The sequence below is a fragment of the Rhinolophus sinicus genome, linkage group LG01, assembly GCF_036562045.2.
Source record: "Rhinolophus sinicus isolate RSC01 linkage group LG01, ASM3656204v1, whole genome shotgun sequence".
Classification (NCBI taxonomy): Eukaryota; Metazoa; Chordata; class Mammalia; order Chiroptera; family Rhinolophidae; genus Rhinolophus; species Rhinolophus sinicus.
Genome location: NC_133751.1, coordinates 160,356,841 through 160,378,798, shown reverse-complemented (window position 1 = coordinate 160,378,798; position 21,958 = coordinate 160,356,841). Strand labels below are relative to the sequence as shown.

General features: G+C 36.1%; 1 protein-coding gene across 2 annotated transcripts in view; it reads left to right on the top strand.

Annotated features, from left to right (window-relative positions):
- Positions 1–5,886: 5,886 nt before the first annotated feature.
- Positions 5,887–21,958, top strand: part of LNPK (lunapark, ER junction formation factor) — a 69,694-nt gene continuing 53,622 nt past the window's right edge. For both annotated transcript variants that reach the window (XM_074338301.1, XM_074338307.1), the window contains exons 1-4: positions 5,887–6,025; positions 11,200–11,288; positions 12,831–12,872; positions 13,651–13,838. In XM_074338301.1, coding sequence (XP_074194402.1) covers positions 11,262–11,288; positions 12,831–12,872; positions 13,651–13,838 — 257 coding nt within the window. In that variant the 5' untranslated portion in view covers positions 5,887–6,025; positions 11,200–11,261. The remainder of the gene's footprint in view (positions 6,026–11,199; positions 11,289–12,830; positions 12,873–13,650; positions 13,839–21,958) is intronic.

Below are 21,958 nucleotides of genomic sequence, written 5' to 3'. Positions count from 1 at the left end.
TTGCTAGCTGTCAACCAGGAGGCATTCCCAGCTTGTAGAGCTTGCCTGCATTCCTCGGCTTATGGTCCTTTCCCTCCATTTTCAATGTCAGCAACAATGGTTTGAGTCCTTCTTATGCTTTGAATCTCTCTCACCTCCTCTTCTGCTTCCTGTTTCTGCCACATATTTCTCACTCCAGTGAAAAAATTCCTCTTTGGAAGGACTCAAGTGGTTAGATTGGGTCCACCTATATAATTTAGGATAATCCATAACTTTAATTACATCTGTAACTGTCTTTCACAGTAGTACCTAGACTAGTGTTTTATTGACTAACCAAGGGGTGGGAATCTTAGAGGGACATCTTTAGAATTCTGCCTACTATAAGGTAGGTCTGAGACCTGCATGATAAAATGATAAATTTTTTTCAGAGAATGTATGAAGGCACTTGAATACACATGGAGTCATACCATATTCTAGAAAGGGAAGGCTCATATGGAAGAATATTATTCTCCCTGAAATTAATATACACAATTAAAGAACTGTTAATAAAAATCTAAGTGGTTTTTCGGGGGTGTTCTTTACAATTTTATTGTAAAGACAAGAAGAATAAAATGGGTAAAAATAATGACATTAGAGCAGGAAAGAGAAGGTATATTCCCCAATCCATTTCATGAGGCTAGCTATATAACTTTGATGCCAAATCCAAAGAAGGACATTACCAAAAAGAAAAATTACAGGTCAATCTCATTCATGAAAGACGCCCTCCCAGATCTTAAACTAAATATTAGCATATTGAATCTAGCAATATATAAAAAAGAAAAAGACCAATAGGACAGAATATCAAGGTCAGAAACAAATCCACACATATGTGACTACTTGGTTTATGACCAAGACAGCATTGCAGGTAGGGTGGAGAGGACCATCTGTCAATAAATGGTGCTGGTTTAAATGTCCACATTGGGAGGAAGGGAAAGGGTGTGAGGACTACAGATGCCTTACTTACATAAAAAAGTTAACTTAAGGTCTGTTTTGAACTAAATTTGAAAAACAAAACAATAAAATTTTAGAAGACAATATAGAAGACTACGTTAATGACTTCAGGGTAGGAAAAGTCTTTTAAACAGGATACAGATTCCACTGATCGTAAAGGGAAAGAGTGGTACATTTAACTATATTAAGAATTTCTTTTCATCAAAAGACATTACTAAGAGAGTGAAAAGGCAAGCCACAGAGTGGAAAAAAATATCTGTAGTACCTATAATCGACCAAATACATATTTCCATATTATATGATCAATTAATACAAATCGATAAGAAAAAGACAAACAACCTATATAATAATGTGAAAATACCTGATGCTCATATGATGCTCAATGCTCATATGAAAATGATTAATAATCAGAGAAATGCAAAATAGTGCCACAGTGAGTTGGCATTACACACCTATTAGGTTGGCAAAAATTTAAATGTCAGACAATTCAAGTATTGGTGAGGATGTGCCCCAACAGGAACTTTTCTATGTTATTGTTGGTTATATAAATTGGTACAATCATTTTGAAAAATTTTGGCATGTTCTTGTGGAGCTGAAGGTAAACATGCCCTATGAAGCAGGAATTCCATTCCAAGATAAAGCTTCTATAGAAATCTATGTTTATGTGCTCTACGACACACACACACACACACACACACACACACACACACACACACACACACACTTTCAGAACAGCATTGCTTGTAATAGGGCAAAGCTTGAAATAGGTCGTATGTCCATCAATAGTAGACTAGATAAATTATAGTATAGCCATGCAATATGGTAACCTAAGCAATGAAAATGAATAAACTACAGCCACAACTTGTGGATGAATCTCAAAGACAGATAGCATTGATCAAAAAAATTTAAGATGTAAAAAAATCTTACTGTATGATTCCATTTACATAGAGTTCAAAAATTGGCATGTTATATTGTTTAAGAATGATTAATTAGGCAGTAAAACAAGAAAGAAAAGCAAGAAATGTTGATAATCATGATAGTGGTTATCTCTAGGCACTCGGGGATTATAAAGGAAGGGGCACATTGGAGGCTTTTGGGGTGTTGGCAATGGTCTACTTTTTGATGCAGTGGAGTTAGTTACATGAGAGTTTGAGTTATAGTCTTTAAATAGTACACTTCGGTTTTATGAACTTTTCTGTGTATTTGTTATATTTCCCATCACAAAAAGTTTATTTTAATCTTCTCCCCCCCCATTCTTCCTGATTCTTCCTCTTCAGTAGCATCTACAGTGCCTCACAGAGACTTAAGAGTTGTTGTAGAAAGACTACAAAGACTGAACAAACAATTCAGTCTTTCAAAACAAAAATACTCCCAAAGTAGGGTCTCAAGACTAAAAAAAGCTTTGCTGAGAGTAATGCATAGCATTTGACCCTATTTCTCTCCCAGCCTTGGCCAGATTAGCTAAAAAACCAGGGAACTGGGAGGAATTCAAGGGAACTGAAGAAGACTGGGAGAAGAACACTGAAGAAGACTGGGAGACCAGCAAGGGAAGGATGAGGTTTTATGGGAGTGGTGGCAAAAGAGCATCAGAGTGGGCTGAGCACCATTACAGTGGACCGGGCATGAGGCCTGTGCTAGAAGCCAGGAAAGCTGTTATCAGAGCAGCCTACGAGGGCTGCCTGCTATGCATCATCCAGCAAAGGACACCAGGTGTCCAGCCTAGGACACGTGTGTCAGAGATGGAGGGTAAAGTCTTGGACTACCTGGTGCTGTGCCTTCTTTCTCTCTCCATTCTTCCCATCCCTTACACTCCTAGAGGTTTTATTCTGCACCCAAGAATCTATATTTTAAAAGGACCTTGGGTAATTCTCATGTAGGTGCCTCTGGTACTGGAGTACCATTGCCCAGGGAAACTGCCTGGTAAAAAGAATCACTAGTTGCACTTGTTAAAAATCCCAATTTCTGGGCCCTATATCAGACACGTAGAATCAGAATCTCTGGAGAAGAAGCAGAATCTCTGGAGAAGGCCTAAGAATTTGTTTTTTTAACAAAGGCCCCCAGCGATTCACAAGGAAGTCTGGGAAACTGCCCTAGAGCCTTTAACTTTTTATTTTCTGCTTTCTCTGCAATATATTTAAAAACAAAACATTTACAATAAGTAAAGATATTTGCATTTTGAAAAACTAAGTACCTTGTGGAAAAGGACGGATTACAAACTGTAAGATTTTTTTCCTCAGCCCAGACTTCTCAGTGCTGCAGATCCATAGATCTGTTTACATGACGTCTTTCCTTGAAGTCACAAAAACATCTTTTTTTAAGGAGGGTGCAGCTCACAGTGGCCCATGTGGGGATTAAACCCCATATGGGGACCCCAACCTTGGTGTTGGGGGTCAGCACCACACTCTAAACAACTGAGCTAACCAGCCACCCCCACAAAACATCTTAAACTCAACGTGTTTAAATTAAAATCAACATCTTCGCCCAAACCAGATTCTTTTTCAGTGTTCCTCACATCTTAGTGATAGCATTACTATCCATCCACTGGGCCACACAGAAATCCTGTCATCTCTTACTCCTCCCTCTTCGTCAGTCCCCATTCTGCCCCATGGAATCTAAACCCATCACCAAGGTCTCCCATTTTATTTTCTAAATTGTTCCATTTTCCCCACTTGTCTCTATTTCCTTGTTCCCACCCAAATATACTTGAACTACTTCCAATACTAAGTACCACCCATAAATCCTAATTGGTACAATGCTGGCCGTGTTCATATTCTCATGCTGCAGCTGGAATGATCTTTTCAAACACAGATCTGATCAGGTCAAATCCCCTCCCCACTTCGCTCTCAAGAAAAAAAATAAAGGTTCTCAGTACGGCCAGTGAGGTCCTGCTTAGTCTGGTCTTCAGCTTCATACTGTAGCACTCTCTCTCTGAAACCTATGCCCTAGCTACAATGGCCTCCTTTCAGTCTCTCAGGCTTGTAATGTTCCCTGTTGACAAAAGGCCTTTACATAAGATGTTTCCTTTTCTCCTTTCTTCAGTTTTTCGTCCTTCAGCTCTCCATTCTACTGTGACTTCCTCAAGGAAGACTTCCCTAACCTTTCTGACCAGATGAATGGATGACCCTTTTGTAAGCTCTGGTAGCACTTACAGTGTTTTCCCCGAAAATAAGACCTAGCCAGACAATCAACTCTATTGCGTCTTTTGGAGCAAAAATTAATGTAAGATCCGGTATTATATTATATTATGTTATATTATATTATACCCGGTATTATATATTATATTATATTATATTATATTATATTATATTATATTATATTATATTATATTATATTACATTATATTATATTATGTCCGGTCTTATATTATAGTAAAATAAGACCGAGGTTTATATTAATTTTTGCTCCAAAAGACACATTACAGCTGATTGTCCCGCTAGGTCTTATTTTCCGGGCAACACAGAACCTAGAGAATTTTGTCACAGGATTAGGTTTTTGGGATCTCTTGCACTCCCATAGTTCTTCTCTGTCTCCCTCCTCCAGTTTTTCCCCCTTTACAATAGACCTTGATGGCTCAAATAAAACTAGAGAACAAATCTTTAGCAAGTGGAAAACATTTCTTCCCTATTCTCTTGGGAAAAGAGATCTTCCTGAGATGAGATGTAGTAATAGCATAACTGCACAGGCCATTTTTTTAAATAGTTTAAAATAGCAAAGGTTGGAAAACAAAATGGTTAAATTTCCGTATCAAAATAGGTAAAATATATATTATTTTGTAAATTTCTGGATTTGTAAAGTGCCTGACTCAGAGTACACAAGAAGTAAACTTTGGTTCCTTTCCCTTCATCCTTGAAGTTTACAAAATTGTTACTAAAGATTTTAGCAGCTAGGACAAGCAACTCCACAATGAATTATCTGGTAGCTTCCAGGATAAATTATTCTTACCATATAGACACTACATTCAGTTTCTTTCCTTACTTTACCTGTTTGTGCTGTCCAAGTTTAAGCAGCGTTATTAAAATGATTATACTCTAAAATTCGTGGAAACATTTTATTATTTTAAAATGTGTATGTAACTAACTAAAACAGAAAAATCCCATGAAAAATGTTTGCACACAGGGGTGAAACACGACAAAAGTTTTTGCTGAAGTTTCTCTACCCTTCTCCACGTTGCCTTGTGTGGTTCATTTGTTATTGAGACTTGTCATTCCCATTTGACTAGGACATTTAATGCTCTTTAGCCAATGTTTCAAATCTGAGGCAAATGTAACCTGGGTGGTTTATTTGTGGGCCCGTGAAGGGAGTGTTCTGGAGGCGATCGTTTTAAGAAAACTCAGCTTATGCTGTGATCCACAGTTTGAAACCAACATCATTTGGCATTTTAAGTTTACCACACATCGCTGAGGTAAGCCTCTACTCATCAAATGACCCTTTTTGACGTCCTCTAGTGATAAAAGCCTGACGTCTAGGCTGAGTTTTATTTTTCCCCCAATGGCTTCTTTGGAAACCGGTGTCTTCTAATACGTGTAGTACTAACTTGCTCCGCTGCCCGCGGGATTCATAGCTGACCCGCGACTCTTCAGGGAGAACTCCCTTCCAGAAGCTCCCACCTCCTCTCGGTGGTCTAGGGGCATCGGGCTTTTCTTTCTCCATAGAGAGTTGGCAGAACGGGCTTTAAAAGAAAGGATAAGGGAGAGTTAGAAGCAACTGTATTGGTAAGAGTCACAATAAGTGGCATTACACCTCTGAGACGCGACGACGAGCACCCAGTTTGGCCGCGAAGCCACACCGACAGGCGTCCCCGGGCCAAACGCCCGACTCACCCTCCCCACTCGCCCTAACTGCTCGCCCAGGTCACAGTCACGTGACCCCGAGCGGCGCGCGCCGGCCGCGGCCCGGATTGGCCCGCGGCGGGAGCGCGGGGTTTGATGGGAAGGAGTTGGCAGGGCCCTCGGCTCTGTCAGTGGTGGCTGCTGCCTGCTCCGGAGGCAGGCTGCGCGGTGGCGGCCCAAGCTGGCAGAGGTGGAAGCCAGCGCCGGGCTTTGCCCGCTTCTTGAAGGTAGAGTGCTCAAACGGAGGGCAGTTCGGAGGGCTCGGCAGAGGGGAGGCGCGCTGAGCTTCTCCCTGGGAAACACGCTGCCGGTTCCCCCGCTTACCTCTCCCGGCGCCCCCGCCCCACGCCGAGTGGCCTAAGCGCTCTGCGGCCGCGGCGGCGAGTCAAACCCGCTCGCCGGGTCCCTTTGATTGCCCCACACAATGGCAGGGGTGGCTCTGGAGTGCTGGAGACCCCTTTCGGGCCCCCAAGGGGAGGTGGTTCCTTAGCCCTGTTCTCACCGATTCCGGGGGTTTGACAGAGTTGAGCTGAGCATCAGCTCCTCGGCCCACCTCTGTCTGGGCGAAGGGCCATGAGGTCCTCCGCTAAGGTATCGCGTGGAGGGCTCTACCCAGCTTCTCTTTCTGAGTTGTGCGGAGGCGCCAGGAGTTGGAAAGATCGGGAGGGACCGAAAACTGTCAGTGTCATGCTGCTCGGCCCAGGCGTGTGGGCGTGGATTATGTGCTACTTGGAGAAGCCTCTACGATTGTCCTTGTCTGAGGGATGGTGGGCGGTGTAAGGGGTGCGCGAGGTTGCTTAGGTGTCGTAAGCGTGGCAGAAGAAGAGCAAATCTAAACTACATCAATCGTTTTAATTCCTGAATATTGTGCATGCGGACTAAGAAGAGAGTTGGGATTGGTGAACTCAATTTTGCTGATGGTTCCCTGACAGTACTAAGTAAAACCTGTGACTCACTGCGTTTTCCACCTTCTGCTTTTCCCACTTGGCTTCTGGTTTGTGGGGCCTAGTGGCGACTGTTTTCTCCTTTCTCCGTGGCCTGGGTGTCACTATTGACAAAGCTGCCCCTATTCCACAGCGGTTTGTGTGGTGGTAAGCTGGTTTCAGGCATATGTTCAAACTGGCAGGGAATGCTAATCGCTTGTCCTCAGTGTCCCCATACTTTGGTTTTAGGAGGACCAATTTGATTTTGAACTCGTTTTTTAAAAGGAGTGATGCATTGAAAATTAGAAATTTAAGTCTCTCTGTCATCTACTGAGATCAGCCCAATGCTATTAATACACTTATGTTGTGTTTCTATATTGTTAAATCAAAAAAGACTATAAGAAAAGGAAGAAGTTATTGGCTATCAAACAAGTGTGATTTCATATAGAAATCTTTCTAATCAAATAATCATTTTTGGTAGTATTTAGTTCAGAATGAACACTGACTTACCCTGAAGACCAGAACTTAATCATCCTATAGTTAAAAGTGCTTTTAGAGCTGTACTTCTTTTCAGTAATTTTATTGTTTGAGCAATAAATGTAGCAGTTTGAGATATTTCAGAATTGCCTTTTCAAATAGGATATTTGAAAGTTAGAGTTCTAAAACAAATCTCTTTTAATATTGAATAGTACAATATATTGTAGAGGTATTGTTGATAGTGATTGCATGAGTAGTTTCTACTTAAGTTTGAAACTTGATAAACATAAAACTAAACCTCATTTGCTCTTAAAGGCCTACAGGTTATTTTAATGGAAGGGTCTGCACAGTATTTTGCTTTATTTTTTGTACTAGAGAAAATGAAAGCAGTACAATTTCAGTTAAAATACAAACTACAATTTTAAAATTATGAAATAAGTCTTTCTGTTGTAGGAAGTTAAAAAGAAATGCGTTCCATATTAGAAGTATTGTCTACTACATGTGTTTTCTGGCAACAGTAATAACAATGGCTACAATTTATTATGCACTTAAAATTTGTTGTAGACTGTGCCAAATGATACATTATTTCATTTAATTCATACAACAATTCTGTGAAGTATAGGTATTTTCACCACTTTACAAATGTGGAAACAGGCTTAGAGAGTTTAATCTACCCAAGATCACATAGACAGTATGTGGTTGAGCCATTTTTTTGAAACTAGACCTTTTTTTTACTCCATTATTTTAATGTGACTTGAAGTGAGCTGAAAATTTAAGAATAGCATGCCCCAAGATTTTAAATTCTGACATCCAGGCCTGAGTGTGAGTTGTAGTTAATAGAAAACACCCAAATAATATGGTGGACATTGTTATTCATTGAAAAACACGTTAGATGCACCTAGCTTTTAAGGTCATGTCAGGTTCCATTGTGATAGAGTGGAGAGAGACTCTCTGTACATGTTCATGGAAGAGTTCTTGGGGACAAGCCACTTGAGATTGAGCCATCTGTCCACTCAAGGGCAAGCAAATTGATTTATGCTTCAGAAAGAAATGCTAGTTATTTGGTTCCCATGTATTTTCCATGTGTTGAAGCAGAAATGAACTAGAAAACAGCCACGACCACAACCGTTAAAACAACAATTTGAATTGAGAAATTAGAATGTGTTAGGCACTGCTGTAAATACTTTAGAATGCATTATATCATTTAAGCCTTTCAATATTTAAGAGGGTCCTTAACTATCCCTACTTTGCAGATGAAGATATTGAGTAACTGAGGTGAGTAACTTATTTGCCCAAGGTTTCATAGTAAGCAATGGGCCACAGCAATTGGAGTTAAGATGTTTGGGTGGCAAGGAGGGAAAAAGAGTTTGAAAATAGAAGAGGTATGAAAGTTATAGAAAAATAGTTAATTTATTTAATTTTGTTATGCTTTCATATATTTTGGGAAGTACCACCATTAGTTGTGCATTATAGTAAATCAGCTTCTTTAACAAATACTAGAATTTGGTAGGAAAACTGCTGGAACAATGAGGTTGACTGGTTCTTTGATTACAAACCTGAAAGCGTGGATATGGCATTTAATGACTATTGCTCTACTGTTGGAGAGGACAAATTGAAAAGCACAATCCTCCGCTTCAGGGATCTTGAAAGTTGAGCCAAAGTTTGTTTCATTAACACTAAAACAATTCTCCAAGCAAATAATTAATGTCAAAGTTGGTATTAATTGCAATTTTATGCATATATTTCATATTACACTTATTTTAAAAGTGATATACAGTAAACAAGTAAAGGCAGTGCTGGTAGACTTCTGGTGCCAGTTCTGCCCCTAGCCAGAGCTGCATGATTTTGGCAAAACATTTTTAGCTTCTCTTCCACGCAGATTTAGGCATTCATATGAAGGAATTAGGCTACACGATACACTGTAGTAGCAGTCTCTTGTGTTTATAACTCACTTCCCACTTCAGTAGCTCTGTTTACCAGCTATCTGAGAATGTCAGAGGTGCTTTCATGTATTTTATATATAAATATTCCAATCTAATCTATATGCAGCAGACTTTATGTCTGATTTTGCATTATTGAGAATAACTGATTACTTTTTAAAAAAATCAAAACTAAAATGCCGTGTTTGGCTCTGTTACTTAAAATCTTTGGGGCCTTAGCAAGTTATTTCACTTCCCTAGCCTGAGTTTCCTCACTTGTAAAATGGAGGAATAGTAGTATCTAAATGATAAAATTCGTGTAAAGCATTTGTTGTAGGCCCTGCTAGAAAATACTTGCTTACCAAGTATTTAACTGATTCTATCATTGTTGTTATTACTTTTAAATATTAAAAATTCTGATTTGTGATGGCTACAAACTTAACTTTGAGGCATGTTACTCTGTTACAAACCAAAATGTGTAAGTCAATTGTGTATAAAGCACTGTGCTAGACACCATATGTTAGTTCCAAAATAGTGGGATGATGTATACTTTGAAAATACCATGTTAAAGTGGTTCATCTAAAGCTTCCCTCCCCAGTCACCTTTCTTGGTGATTGTTTTTAGCATCTTGAGACAGTTTTAAGATCTATTTAATGTCTTAATGCAGAAATTTATACTTTTATTCATTAAAGTTCATGGAGTTCCTACAACTGCATTTTAGAAATTTGAATACTGAATTAACATTGAAAGATTAATAATATTTTGACTGCAACTTAAGTGTGGTTTATAACGCTCATTATATTTATAAACATCAAAAAATTTCAGGGCAGATTATAGGTATTTCTGTCCCTAGAAATTACTTGTAAGTGAAAGTATTTCATAATTAGGCTCTTCGTTACTTCTCTAACCAAGGAAGTCCAAGACAGATATGGTTTATGCTAATTCCAACCTATAAATACTGTTGCAGAGTGAATGTGCTAACTTGGTACTGGCATTGTTTTGTGATTACATACATGGTTAAAAAAAAAAGTAGAATCATGGCCTAACTTTTTTTTGATGGAAATGAAGTAGTTTTATACATTGGTAGTATATACTGTAGTTTGGTAAAAATATGTAAGTTTGGAAGTATACTTTTACTGTTTCAACTTAGAAGAATAAAAATTTATATAATTATTGACTGATAAATTGTTTTAAAATGTAATATTGCTGATACATTTTCATACATATGGTAATATTATAATAAATTTTAGAGTAATAGAAAAACAACTAAAAGAAGGGGATATATTATACAACTAGCTGACATGAGGGTCAACTAACTTGAGGGGAACTTAGACACAATTTCAGAGAGAAATGTTTATTTGACTTGAACAGCAGTGAATAGATGAGAAGTCTGAAGATAGAGTGGCTTTGGGCCATGTGTTTTTCTGAGCTATTGGACAAATCACTAAACCTCTTTTCACTTAATGTCCTTATCTGTAAAATGGTAATAATGAAGGCTGTCGTGTGAAAAGTGGTAGTATTATTAACTCTAACTCTCAGAAAAGAACTAAGGCTCAGAAACATTAAGTGATTCACTCAAGGTCGCAGGTAGCCTTGTAATCCTTATATTTTTTATTGAAAATTCAGTTGGCTTTCTATTATTACTTGTAAGGTCATGTTATTCTAAACATTGTAAAACACCCCTAATTCCAAATAACTAGTTTAGTTGGGAGACAGCAGAATGATAGAAATAGTTGTATTTAAGGATATAGAATGAAAGTAATATAGTAAAACTTTTTTTACAAGAACAACACTTTAAAGAACAGAAAATTGCAAAGCGGTATGAATATACACTTCTAAAATGCCTTGCTGTTAAGCCTTTCCAGATTTTTGTACTTTTAAATATGTACTGGTTTGGAAGAAAGGATTTTTTTTAGAAGGTGGACTTTACCTCAAGACTGTCTAACTTAAAATTCCACATAAGTGGAGTCCAAAGAAATTAATCTTTTATAATATTTTTAGGCAGTATTACATCTAAATTTTATAGTAGGTATACTGTGTGTTATAACTTAAATTTTTAAAAAATACTTGCTTTATTTCTAGTTGTGAATTCCTTCGGACAATTGATGATATTTATCATTGTGCTCAGTTTCTACAAGTAAAAGATGGGTGGATTATTTTCTCGATGGAGGGTAAGTTACTTTTCTTTATAGCCAGTTTGTAGTCTAATATAAAAGTGTCAAATAAAGCTATTTGTAAAAGTCTCCTTTGTGGTGTAGAATTGAGTGGTAGTTTGATATTATCCCTTACTCTGTTTAATTTTTTATCTGTCTTATGAATTAGTTTTTTATTTGGACTTTAGTAGTTTTACTTACTATATAGTATCTAATGTCTCTGTTTAATGAATTATTTCACTCTGACCTATGAATTGCTTTTATTTCTCTATTTATGCATTCATGTACAAATGGTATCTTTTCTTGTTTTCTTCTCATTGTACCTAAATTTCAATGTCATTTGAAAGAGAGTTGAAATTAAGTATGGTATACAATACTTATGTTTTTACAAGCTATATCCTTTTGCTTAAAGCTTGTCACAAATATTTACTGAAGTCACACTAAATATACTTTTAGGAATTATAGGTTAAACAAAATTAAAAATGCAGTTTGATTTTATTGGTTAAGACTTTAGAGGAAGTATCTCAAATTTAGAGCTATAAAATTAAAATATATTTATAAATGCTCTTCTCTAATATAAGAGGAGATAATGTAGTCTAGGACAAATTAGTTTGCTTATTATTTTTGGACTCCTTTTTAATACTGGAGTCTAGCAATACTTGGTTCACAGTTTTGTTTTGAGCTATTGCTAGAACTGTTTTATTTTGGATTGGCATTATATTGACCCCCTCACCCCCAAAAAACTTTTTAACAGTTCTGCCTAAGGATCAAATTTATCTGTTCTTCCTTTGTCTTTCTTGTTAGGTTAAACCATATGAAATTGCCAATATTCAACAGCTTTGACTTACATAAATAGCAATTTCATGTGGTTCAACCTAATGTTAACAACGCTTGTGGGAACTACAATGAATTGATATTCATTACACTCTTAGATTGTTGAGTATATAATTGGTAAATATTTTCTCAAGTGTTGTATGAGTCATTTAGGCTGGTTTTTATTCTAGGTGGTATAAAAAAAATCTTTAACAAGTAAGCTCAGCTCTAATGAAGTATTCTTAGATGCCCTTTTAAAATCTGACCTTCAAAAAAGTACTTAAGGAATTCACAATGAAGGTAGCCTATTGATTTTGACCTCCAGAGTCCTAAGTGAACTTTTAGCAATAGTAAATCAGGCCATCTTTAGTCTTGAATTTTTTAATACATAATTTTTTTTGAATAATCATAGCTAAGAATATTTTTCTTGAAGGAAAATTTGTTTGTATAAAAGTGTGTTTTGTTGGGATTAAGAATGGTAAAAATTGAGCTATCAGAGTTGAAAAGTACTTCTAGGACTAAAAAGAAGTATGAAAATGCTTATTTAATTTTATATAGTTCTGTTTACAATTATAATTTTTATTTGAATTTAAATCTTATTTATAAATAAAGAGGAATACATAGTGCCCGACAACATTTGAAAAAAACAATTTTGGATAAATACGTTCTTTTATGATTAAATCAAGGTGTTTCTAAGTTTGCAGTAACAAGTTTTAATGCTGTGTCTTATTTTTATTTCTATAACAGACAAAACCTTCAACTGTAGAAGTTCTGGAAAATATAGATAAGGTATGTTCAATGGCTCTGGGGCATTTTAATTCATTTTATGTAAATATTTTAGTATATATTATTTTGGAGCCTGGATCTGGTATGGAAATTTAAAGATGACGTAGAGCAAGCATGAGAACTTTAATGTTACATGATCTCAAAAAAATTCAAAGTCTATCAGTGACTTAAGAAGACTGTGTCGAGTAATAGAGAATGAAATTCTGTTTGAATGAAATTAGATCTACAGCCTGGTGTAAATCAATGTTACAGATAGTATAAAGTAGATTATAAAATAGTCTGCAACAATTTTTATTAAATAAGTTTGCAAACTTCACAGCTTGTTATGCCTTCTGTCATTATAAAAAATGGCTATTCCTTGGGAATACTGAGAGGGATGAATAGATTGAAAGAATATAGGATGGGTCACTGTTTCAATTTTTATTCTTTCTTTTTATAGCCAGATTTTTTGTAGGTGTTATCCAGGAAGAATTATTACTTGTTTGGTTTAACAAATACTATTTATTGATGCCAGTTTCATACCTCTGATCTTTGCTAATTTGATAGGTTAAAAATAGTATCTGAATTTTGCATTTAAAAAAGTAATTTGTCAGAGTAGGCATTTTTAAATTTATTTTAATCTTCATTTTTAGTTTTCTTTTTCATGTTCCTTTTAAAATATTAAGGTATTATATTTCATTGTACTTTAAGAGTTCTTTATAACCTCATGTTAAAAATTTTGTTAATATTTTAATATATTTATGAAATTTGAGATTAATGTAAAATAATTTTCTCTTAATAGGAAATTCAAACATTGGAAGAATTTAGGGAAAAAAATCAGAGACTACAAAAATTATGGGTTGGAAGATTAATTCTTTACTCCTCAATTCTTTATCTGCTTACATGTTTAATTGTATACTTGTGGTATCTTCCCGATGAATTTTCAGCAAGACTTGTCATGACACTCCCATTTTTTGCTTTCCCACTGATGTAAGTAAATTGTTCTTTTTGTTGACCTTTGCTCTTTCTGACCAGGTAGTTTAAATGTATTTAGTCTTTTTTTCATTAGGAAATATCAGTGTCTCAGATTTAATAAATTTGTTTTTTATTTTTCAGTTTAAAACATACTTCTTCAAAAAATAGAACAGTTGTTTTAAACCTTTCTTTACAGTACCTGAGGAATATGACCCAGTGACATTAGTATTAATGGCTCTACATGACAGTCTTTTATGACACTCTAATAGATGGTCATGCTTCCCTAGGGGTACAGGGCATGGAGAGGGCATTTCAGATTGTGGGTAGTGGAGAGTAACAGAGGGTTTGTAAAACAAAAGGAACAACTGCCCCAATGATTGGAATATATTCCATCTATCCCATCTCTCTTCTCCTCGTTTTAGTTACTGCTATAAAGCATTTGACCCTTATAGAAATATTTTATAACATAGCACATTACAGAAGTTGTGTTGTAATTGAGAATTTTGAGAGACAATTGAATAAAAAATGTGTCCATTCAATCAACATTTGTGGGTACCAATTGTGTAGACATTGGGTTATAATGTTGTATGGTACACAAAAAATACAAAATTTGTGACTGTAGATGTTAGGCTGCATACATTAAATTAAGTAATAAGCATGATGAATATCATGAACGAGAAGTACCTAATGCTATGAGAGCATTTAACAGGGGCCCTTGCACAGTCTCGGGTGGAGGTAGGGTCAGGTAAAGGCCTTTGTATTCATTATTGCTGCCACAAGTTTAGCAGCTTAAAGCAATACACATTTATTATGTCACACCTGTGTAGTCAGAAGAACCTTGGTTGGGTTCTCTTGTTAGGGTCTTAAAGATCTAAATCAAGCTTGTCAGCTGGTCTGGGGTCTTATTGGGAGTCTCTGGGGGACAAATCTTCTTGCAGGCTCAATCAGGTTATTGGCCAACCTCTGCATCTCTCCGACTTCCTGTTCGGCCCTTGGCTGAGAAAGCTCTGCTTTTAAGGGTTTAACAGATTATATGGGACCCAGCAGGATAATCCAGGATAATCTCCCTATTTTAAAATCAACTGAGTAATACTTAATTAGATCTGCAAAGTTCCTTCACAGCAGCACTTAGATTACTATTTGATTATATAACCAGAAGGTGGAAGTCTTGGGGAAGGCGAAGGATATCTTCAGGAGTCTGCTTACCACAGCCTTCCTGAGGAAGTGATGTTTGAGTTTAAGATCAAAGGGATGAGTATGTGTATCAAGGGCTTGTGGTGTGCATGGTGGGTCGTGTTTTAGGCAGGAGGAACAGCATACCTGAAAGCCCTAAGGCGGGGGGAGCATTGGGATAGAGCATGGTAGGTTTCAAGAATTGAAAGAGGCCAAAGACTGGATGATAGAGGAGTCTGGATAGTTAGGCAAAGGATATTTCTTGTGGCCTTTTAGTTCATGATAAGGATTTTAGGCTTTACTCTAAGAGTTCTAGAAAGCCAGTGAAGATTTTTAAGAAACAATATGACATGATCATATTGTTATTTTTAAAATACCATTGAGGCTACAGTATGGAAAATGAATTAGAGAGGAATAAAAAGGCACCTGGAGCAGCAAGTTAGAAAGTTATTACATTGTCTAGGGGAGAAGGGATTGATGGTGATTTGCACTTGAGTCATGGTAGCAGGGAAGAGAAGCACAGTGGATGGTTTGAAGAGATTTAGGAGGTAGAACCGAGGCAGTATGGATAGGTTCTTAGTGGTTAGTTGGATGTGGGTTGAGGGGAAAAATTTACATCAATGACGAAATCCAAGTTTATGGCTTGGGAAATTTGGTTGATGGTAGTGTCATCTAAATAGGGAACAACATTAGGAGGACCAGGTTTGGTGACCACTGAGACTAAAATACCTGTGTTTCTATTCAGAGAGCTACCAAGTAGAATGATTAAGTATGAGTATGAAGCGCGGGAGATAAATTTGAATAGGTGATGTAAATTTAGGATTTGGCAGCTTATAAATGTCAATCAAAGCCATCATCTATTCGTAAATATTGAGCACCTGCAATGTGTTGCAGGTGGATTGGGCTAGTCTCTAGTGATTGAGAAAGTAATGACAAGATCTGTGTCCTCATGGAGCTTACATTCTATTGGAGTTGGACAGACAAAAAATGAGAGACAAGTAAACAAACAAACATAGTTAATTTAGAGAGAGATAAGTACAATGAAGAAAACAGTGTGATAGTGAGGAATAAGCTACTTTAGGTTGGTCCTGGAAGGTCTCTTGAGTAGGTGAAGTATGAAATTTGAGTTGAGAGCTAAAGTATGAAAAAGGACCAGCATGGAAATAGTTGGAATTTATGGAATATTATTTGTATATACAGTATATAATAGCATATATATCCATAGAGAGAGGTAGGAAATGATTATTCTCTAATTATTAATGATAATTCTCTCTAGGTGGTAGAATTTTAAGGAGTGATTTTTTTCTTATGCTTTTTTAATTTCTTACAAAACCAAAATTAAAGAGTTGAGAAAAGATGTTTCCAAAAAGAGAGAACAAAAAAATGCAAAGGCTGTGAAGTAGGAGAAAGCATAACTTATTTGAGGGTCCAAAAGATAGGTATATCTGGAATGTGTGATGGAGAGAAAGAGTGGTACAAAGGGGGCTGCAGAATCAGGTAGGATCTAGATCATGGCGGGTCATAGAGAGATTTGAATTTCATTTTGGGTGAAATGGAGCGCTTACAAACGTTTTGGTGGAAGAATGGCCTGGTGAGACTTAGGATCAATATGTGCTGCTTTAGAGATTGAATAAGAGGAGGACGAGTAGAAATGGGGAGCTCAACTAGGCTGTTATAGAAGTTTAATCAAAAGATGAATATGGGTTAAACTGCCCAATGGCAGTGGAGGTTAATAGACGACTTGTAAATGTTTTGGGAGTAAAACTGAGACAAGTTGAGAGGAAATGGGAGGTAAGGGAAAAGGAGGAATCAGGGTGATACTTAGGTTTTTTGGTTTGACATGAGGGAGGGGGTAGGATCTTTTTCTTTGGGACCACTGTAGTAAAATTGTTTTGTTTGTTTAGTCTTTGTGCAGGGCACGATTTCAAGTTGGAACTTTTGGAGCTCATACAATTTTAGCTTTGTATGTAGATAGAAGAGCCAAAAATTGAGTGCATGCATATTACAGAATAACTGGCTCTGCCGTGTCAAAATTTTCCTTCTCTTTTGAAATCTTATGACATGCTTCTTCTTTCAGGTACCGTAGTGAATTTTATGATGCTGAGCCCCTTTCCTTTCTTTCCCTTTTATTTTTTCATAAAAAGAGAGGAGAAAAGAAATTTAGAAAGGGCATATGTGTGAGATGTTTAGTTGACTTAAGCATTTTTAAAAACTTTTAAAAAACCCATTTCCATATAAAAATTGATTTTCTGATTATAAAAGATATCTGTCTAGTTGCAAAAGAATGTCTGACCGCTGTGCTGATTTTAATGGCTACCCACAAATTGTTGTCTACTGGATTTGCTATTACGATTCAGAAGACATTTTTGTTTTTGGCAAGTAAATCATATACTAATTGTTTTTAAAAGTAGAAAACTTCATTTCTTTCAAAATGTTTGGTTTTTCTTCAGTTTGATCATTCTACTATTTTGAGTATGAAGCTTTGTTGTCCTTACTGTGTCCTTCTGCCTGTTCTGCATCACCTGCATCTAGTATTTCTTGGCTTGTTAAGCTTCAGAGCCATTTCTCACTTTGTCTCATTCACGTCTGTGACCTGATTCTCAACTGCTGCAGCTTCTATTTCAGTGAGCTTTTCACTTTTGGAAGCATAGACCAGTTATCCAACAAAGAATAGAATTGTCCTCCTGATTGATGACAATCAAAAAAGCATGAAATAAAACACAACAACGTGAAAGTGGATGTTGTGGTAGACAGAAGGCAGACTTACCACAGGGCGTTTTCTTTACTGTGAAATGTGAGCTATTGCCCAAGCTTTAGCCCTGGACTTTTTTCCTTTGGAAACAAAAGTTTTGAGATCTGGACCAGGGTTTCCTTTAAAGAAATGGAGGCAGAGGAGCATTAAAATGTATTGCTTTACTCATTACTATGTGCATTGATTGCAAAACTTAGAAATCCACCTGATAACTGCAAAAGGTGACTGCTGTCTCTGCAGCCCATTTCCCAAATGCTTTTACTGGACATAAGCATATATTGCAAATCATAACTATTCTAAAGTTATCTTTTATGGTAGCCTATCAGTACTCTATATAAGATGTTTTGAGATTTTATTATATCTTTCAGGATGTAATATGGAGGAACTTGGTGTTTTCTGCCTTTCAGGTCGAATAATACATCTTTGATCTTTTCAATTCTTATTGAAACTGAAATTATAATCTAAATGCTGAATTTATTTCATAAGAATCATAAAGACTATACTCCATACTGAGGGAAGGTTTGGGTCATAGTCAAAATTTTCTATTTCTGCATTATGCTGGCTGATATGCTTTACCTCGAGAGTTGGTTCATTAACTATAAGCTTTGCCTTAACGAAATCTAAGGGTAATCTTATAGACTTTTACTCCTGATTACCTTATTCTTACAGATGATAACTTTCTAGAAATTCCATTCCCTGTAAGATCATTTCAGAGATCAATTAGCGTAAAATGTTCACCTTCCCAGAGGATTTAGCCATAGTTTTTCTGTTTTTTTTTTTTTTTTAAATTCCTTTTTGCTGCTTAAATGGGGTTCTGGGGGAAATTTTTAAGCAGAAGAACTGAGGAAAGTGGCACTGCTCCTGTTTCTCAAGTTTTCTTGTTTTTCTACTAAATTGAAGCCATTTGAGGATAGAACTTTGATCTTACCAATTTTTATGCCTTCATCACACTCCTCCTCCAGCCTTTTGAAGAAAGTTAAACATTTGTTGTATGCACTCTAATAAGAATAGAAAGTATCTCTCAACTATAGTTGGCGCTTAAAGGAGAAGGTATCTATAAACATTTCCTAATATTTACTCAAGGAGAACACAGTTGACCCTTGAACAATGTGGAGGTGGGAGTGGGGGTAGGGGGTGGGGTTAGGGGGTGGGTTAGGGGCAACAATCCCTAGAATAGTAAAAAATCCTCATATAGCTTTTGACTCCCCAGAATCTTAACTACCAATAGCCTACTGTTGACCAGAAGCCCTACTGGTAATATAAACAGCTGATTAACACTTATTTTGTATATTTTATATATTATATATTGTATTTTTACAATAAAATAAGCTAGAGAAAGGAAAATGTTATTAAGAAAATCATAAAGAAGACAAAATATATTTATTGAAAAAAATCTACGTATCAGTGGACGTGCACCGTTCAAACCTGTGTTCAAGGGTCAACTGTATTTACTCTTGTAGGTAAGAAAATCATCTCACCTACAAAAGCATTCCTTTCATAATATTGATAAATATTTGAATAATGATATTCAAATATTGAATATCTACTTGAAAAATTCTACTTGATAGAATTTTGTATTTAAAGAATTATGTACCTGAGACATAATTAAGAGAAATATTCTACTCTTGGATGGGAAGACACAATATTGTAATGAGATTAGTTCTCCCTAAATTCATATAAAAATATGATCACAATAAAAATACCAATGATACGTTAAAAATTTTGACACAGTTATTCTATAATTTTTAATGGAAAAATAATCACATAAGAATATCTTGAAAATTCTAAAAAAAGAGGAATGCAGAGGTCTACCAGGCATCAAATGCATTATAAAGCTTCATTAATTAAAAGTTTGGTACAGTGTGTAAATAGAGACACAGACCAAAGAATGAGACATGAGAATTCCCAAAAGGAATTTTTCTATGGTTTTTATGTTTGATAGAGCTGACACTTCAAATCAAAGGGGAAAAATGGTGGTGTTATATCCAAAAACAAACAAATAAATAGCTAGATAGATAAATAAAGTAAAGTAAAAAAGTAAGTCTTGATTCCTACCATGTTTTTTATACCACAATAAATCATTGTTATTAGTTTGTCTGAATGTAAAGGTTATTCTTGCTAAACCCTTTGATTCAATAAATGGACAACATAGTTAACATAGTTATACATATTGAGACCTGTATATCTTTTCGGTTTTAGCTTTAGGTAATATTTAAATCTCATCTAGAAACATTTCAATACATTGGAGAGGGCTTATGGGGTTGTTGCAATGAGAGTATTTAAGTTGAGCAGAAAGGATGCATGATTTCTCTTTAAGCTATGCCTGTCTGTGTCATTGTTGAAACCAAACAGGAGTTTCTGCCTGTAGCATGTGTATCTTATTTTCATTATTCTAAACGTGGATTTTAGGCTTTACACTTTGAGAAGTTTATCTTGCTACCTCTTTGTGAGATAAAGTTTTCCTTCTCTGGTTCTGTTCTTCTGAGTCCCTGAATGATCTCCATTGCTTTGGGAGCCCTTCCACATATTTTGAGGATTGGGCTTTAGCTGTATCAAAAAAGAAATTTGCAGTTTTGTTTTTGTTTTCCTTGTTTGGGTGATTTCTAAGAAAAGGAGTGGGGAAAGAAGATTATGCCACTATTCTCAAGTAGGAGTCATTAATAGTGTCTTTAATAGCTTCACAAAATGTTGCCACATTTTCACAAATTATATGTAATTATTGGGAGAGCAAAACTTTGTCAGGATAACTGAAACGTAGATTCCTGAAGCACTTTAATTCTTTTTCTAAATTTTATTTTAAAAATACAAAAGAATTCCATTTAATTTAGCCTTAAAGAATAGCTAACTTGGATGTTGTACCTTTTCAAGTTTTGAAGACTTGATGCGTGGAAATTTTGTATTACTTGATAGCTCATTTTCTCCTGCAGTAGTTCTGATAAAAACCAAATGGAGAATTTATTGTTCACCCTGGGGGGTTAGTGAGTTTTATTTTGAAGTAAGGGAGTCTATTTCAATTCTTGTAGTTTTTACTCTTTGAAAACTATATATGCTTTAAAAAAAGTATCTACTCATTTAAGAAAATTTACTGATTTCCTACAGAATTCCAGTCACTTTCTTTTCAGTTCCTTCTTTTATCTTTTCTGTTTTCTTTCCTTGTACTTTTTTCTACATTATCTCTCTCGGCTTGCCACTGTTTCAGTGGCTTTGCAGTGGATAAATAATATAGGACTTTTCTGTTGTTGTAGAATCTTTGAGGGTGATGAACAGTGTGTTTATTTAACCTTCTCTCATTTTCTTTCCCTTGATAGGACAGTGCTCAGTGTCTTTTTTAGTCTTAAGTCATTGTGCAGGTGCCATGTAGGAATCTGGTGCTGGTTGTTTGGTGTTTTCATATCATAAAAATAAATTACAGCAATGTAAAAAAGCTTGTATTAGTTATCTATTGCTGTGTAACAAATTGCCCTAGAATTTAGTAGCTTAAATAAACGTTTATTACCTCTCATAGTTTGTGAGGGGCAGGAATGTGGGGACAGCTTAGTTGGGTGGTTCTGGCTCAGGGTCTTTTATTCATGTATAAATTGCAGTTAAGCTGTTGGCTGGGGCTGTAGTCATCTCAAGGCTTAACTAAGGCTGGAGAATTTACATTTAAGCTCACACATGTAGTTATTGGCAGGTCTCAGCTCCTGATCACTGGCTGTTTTCAGAGACCTCTGTTCCTCACCACATGGGCCTTTCTATAGAATTTCCTGAATGTCCTCATGTCACAGCAGCTGGCTTCTCTCAGAATGAGTAATCTAAGAGATAGAAAGATAGTGAGTGGAAGAGAAGACCCAAGATGGGAGCTGTAGTCTTTTATAACCTAATTTTGATGTGACATATTATCACTTCTGCCATATGCTATTGGTCACACAGACCGACACTTGTGAGAGAAGACTGGACAGTGGTGTCAATACCAGAAGAACGCGTTCACTGGTGACTACCTTGCAGGCTGACCACCAAGAATAGCAATGATAGTTTAGAGTCATGAACTAATTTTCATGCTTATTATCTGAATTTATATTCAGATATAATTTATTTCTTTTATAAAATGATGAATAATGTTTGTATAGTCTGCCATGTTCTATGGAGAAAGAGGTATTTTGCTATATTTACTTTGAATTTAAAAGCTGACCTTGATAAGTTTGTGATTAGGATCATTTTTTGATCTTTT